The sequence below is a fragment of the Centruroides sculpturatus genome, unplaced genomic scaffold (assembly GCF_000671375.1).
Source record: "Centruroides sculpturatus isolate CEXI.00-Female unplaced genomic scaffold, Cexi_2.0 scaffold913, whole genome shotgun sequence".
Classification (NCBI taxonomy): Eukaryota; Metazoa; Arthropoda; class Arachnida; order Scorpiones; family Buthidae; genus Centruroides; species Centruroides sculpturatus.
Window position 1 is genome coordinate 345,232 of NW_019385227.1, and position 2,614 is coordinate 347,845.

The 2,614-nt window shown below is 32.8% G+C and overlaps 1 protein-coding gene across 1 annotated transcript in view; it reads right to left on the bottom strand.

Annotated features, from left to right (window-relative positions):
• Positions 1 to 201: 201 nt before the first annotated feature.
• Positions 202 to 2,614, bottom strand: part of LOC111636436 (NEDD8-activating enzyme E1 regulatory subunit-like) — an 8,385-nt gene continuing 5,972 nt past the window's right edge. Inside the window, exons 9-10 of the mRNA XM_023381684.1 lie at positions 1,941 to 2,011; positions 202 to 484 (exon numbers count right to left, since the gene is read on the bottom strand). Of these exons, the coding sequence (XP_023237452.1) occupies positions 325 to 484; positions 1,941 to 2,011 (231 nt within the window). The 3' untranslated portion in view covers positions 202 to 324. The remainder of the gene's footprint in view (positions 485 to 1,940; positions 2,012 to 2,614) is intronic.

The following is a 2,614-nucleotide window of genomic DNA, read 5'->3' on the forward strand; positions in this document are numbered from 1 at the left end:
CCCTTGATCGGCGGGTTCGAGTTTGGCTTGTGCACTTGCACTTTGTGGGTCACATACATGCATAAGGCATCATGTTATGGGAACCGATATTTTCTTGTGGAGGAATCATACCAAATGTCGCTTTATGCGAGGGATTCACAGTGTATATAAGAACAGAACTGTCTCGTTTGTATGTAAAAGTACAAAAGACTCATGCTTATATTGGGAGAACTGACTGATATGAAATAATTTTATTATCATTGCATTATTATTCAATAAATTACATCAATATAAACTTCAGAATTGAAAATAAAATGCTCCGCGAATGACCGCTTCTACGTCATATCACAGTTGGAAAACAGAAGAAGTTGCAGTCATCGCATTGTAAATATATGTATTATTGAAAGGTACATACTGTCCCGTGACTAATTTAATTACTTCTTGAGCTGCACAACCTCCGATAAAGGATGCCACGGAATGAAGTTCACACGCTCCGTAACGACACCTAAAAATACATTTATTAAATTCAATATTGATAATGTAAAATTATAGTAATATACTTAATTGTTCATTATATCGAGTGGTTACTAAATCAAGAATGCACTTTGTGTCACTTGTAAAGATAGACCAAACAATCCCAGAATGGCAGATAAAAAGAAAAACTTATATCTTCTTATTAGAAATTTCAGAATAAAATTTTTAACTCTTTCTATCCTGTGAAGAGGCTGAGGATATTTTTTCATACCAATCATGGGTTTGGCTATACCTGTAATGGCTACAACCAAGCAGTGTAAGTCACTGTTAAATGCGAGATGATGGAATTCATATAGGATGATCCGGGAAATTCCATCATCTCGTGTTTAACAGGAAATCAATGCAAATTTCTGTGATGTCAGATTTTTTAAAAGGATTTTTAAATATTTTTAAGTGAGAAAGAGATTCATAGAGAAAGGTTAACTATGCTTTTATTCCTTTGTTATATAAGGCTGTACTAAGACTCAAAATTATTTTATCCGTCTTGAAATTATATCTATTTTTATAACTAAATTGCCATTCTAGATTTTATTATACAGCTTGTTAAATAATAATAATAATTATTATTATTATGAATACTGTAAGAGAATAATAATACTTTTCACATATTAGGAGGAGAGTGAGCCAAGAATAAATTGACACACATTTCTTCTAATGTGGTAATCTTTCTCAAAGTATTCTCCGCAGAATTCAATTCTGCCAGTAATGAAGAGATGAAGTAACGGAATCTTTGTGGTGTTTTTCAGAATTAACTTTGTGCTTTGATGACAGCCTTTGTCAACAGAAAGAAGCTGCAGGATGGCAAATATACTTGGCCAGAAACACAGTTACCAGGTTAGCAGCATTTGGATGTGTATTATCAATTTGTCATAAGCAGACAGCAGACAATATTTTCTCAAAATACTCTATCAGTCAAATAGAGTCCCCGCGTTTCTTTATGTAGCACTCGAGAAGTACTTTACAGCGAATACACCAAAACTGGTTTCTAATTGGCCGACACTGCTCATGACGTCATTTCGCTACATAAAGAAACGCAGGGAGTATTATATTTTGTGCAATTTGCCTTAAATGCCAATGCCTTATGGAGACAAAGATCTGGATTTTCCTACATCTATACTTTAATAGGAAGAAAGAAATCAATCTCAATTTGTTTCGGCTCGTTCTCGTGATTTTATCATTTGTGCACGAAGGCTACGGAACTTGAGCTTTAAATCACTATTCCAGAAACCGTTAAAATTTATTATTAATTATTCAATTTAAAAGCTAAATAATTAGCACAATTAGAAATAAACTATATATTTTAAAATTATTTTTATTTAATATTGAAAATGGTTCCTTACAGCAATACGAAAACATAAATGTAAGTTACGATAAATGAACAGGACATCAATCAAACAGAAATAATTAAATGAAATGACAAGACTTACATTTCATGTATGTAATCATCTTTTCCAAGAGGTCCATGATTCCATTCTTGTAAAAGGCGATTCAGACATCCCTAAAAATACAAGTTTAGAAATTTAGTAACAACAATAAATGCCCATCATTTAATATAGAATATCTCATAAACTGGCATTAGTTTGAAAGTTAGAAAAGAAAATTATAATTAGTTTTATATATACACATATGGGCTGCTTAACAACAGAGGTTCCATAAAATTACAATGGCGTCAAAAAGTTCGTAGCTGCCATAATGATGCGTGATGGCAGTGACGTTGAGTAATGCATTAATGCATGAACAAACCTACAGTGTAACTAGTCATGTAAAAGTATGTAAGGTGTGTCTAGAAAACTCAACAACAATTGCTATAAATTACAGTGTCATTGTAAATACAATACAAATACAGTAGAGCCTCAAAAACTCAGCCTAATGTGGACCGAAGGGTGGCCGAGTTTGTGAAAATGCCGGGTTATCGGGAATGAGGTTTAAAAAGGATAAGTATGCGTGTTTCCTCAGAAAATATTGTACTGTACTTGCATATATTGTTTGCTTGAGAATACAACAGAGAATAAACTGCCCAAATACCCTTAAACAAAGGAAAAGTACGTCCTTTATGAAGGCATAGAGCCTCTAATACATGAAAATGAAAATTAATGAATAC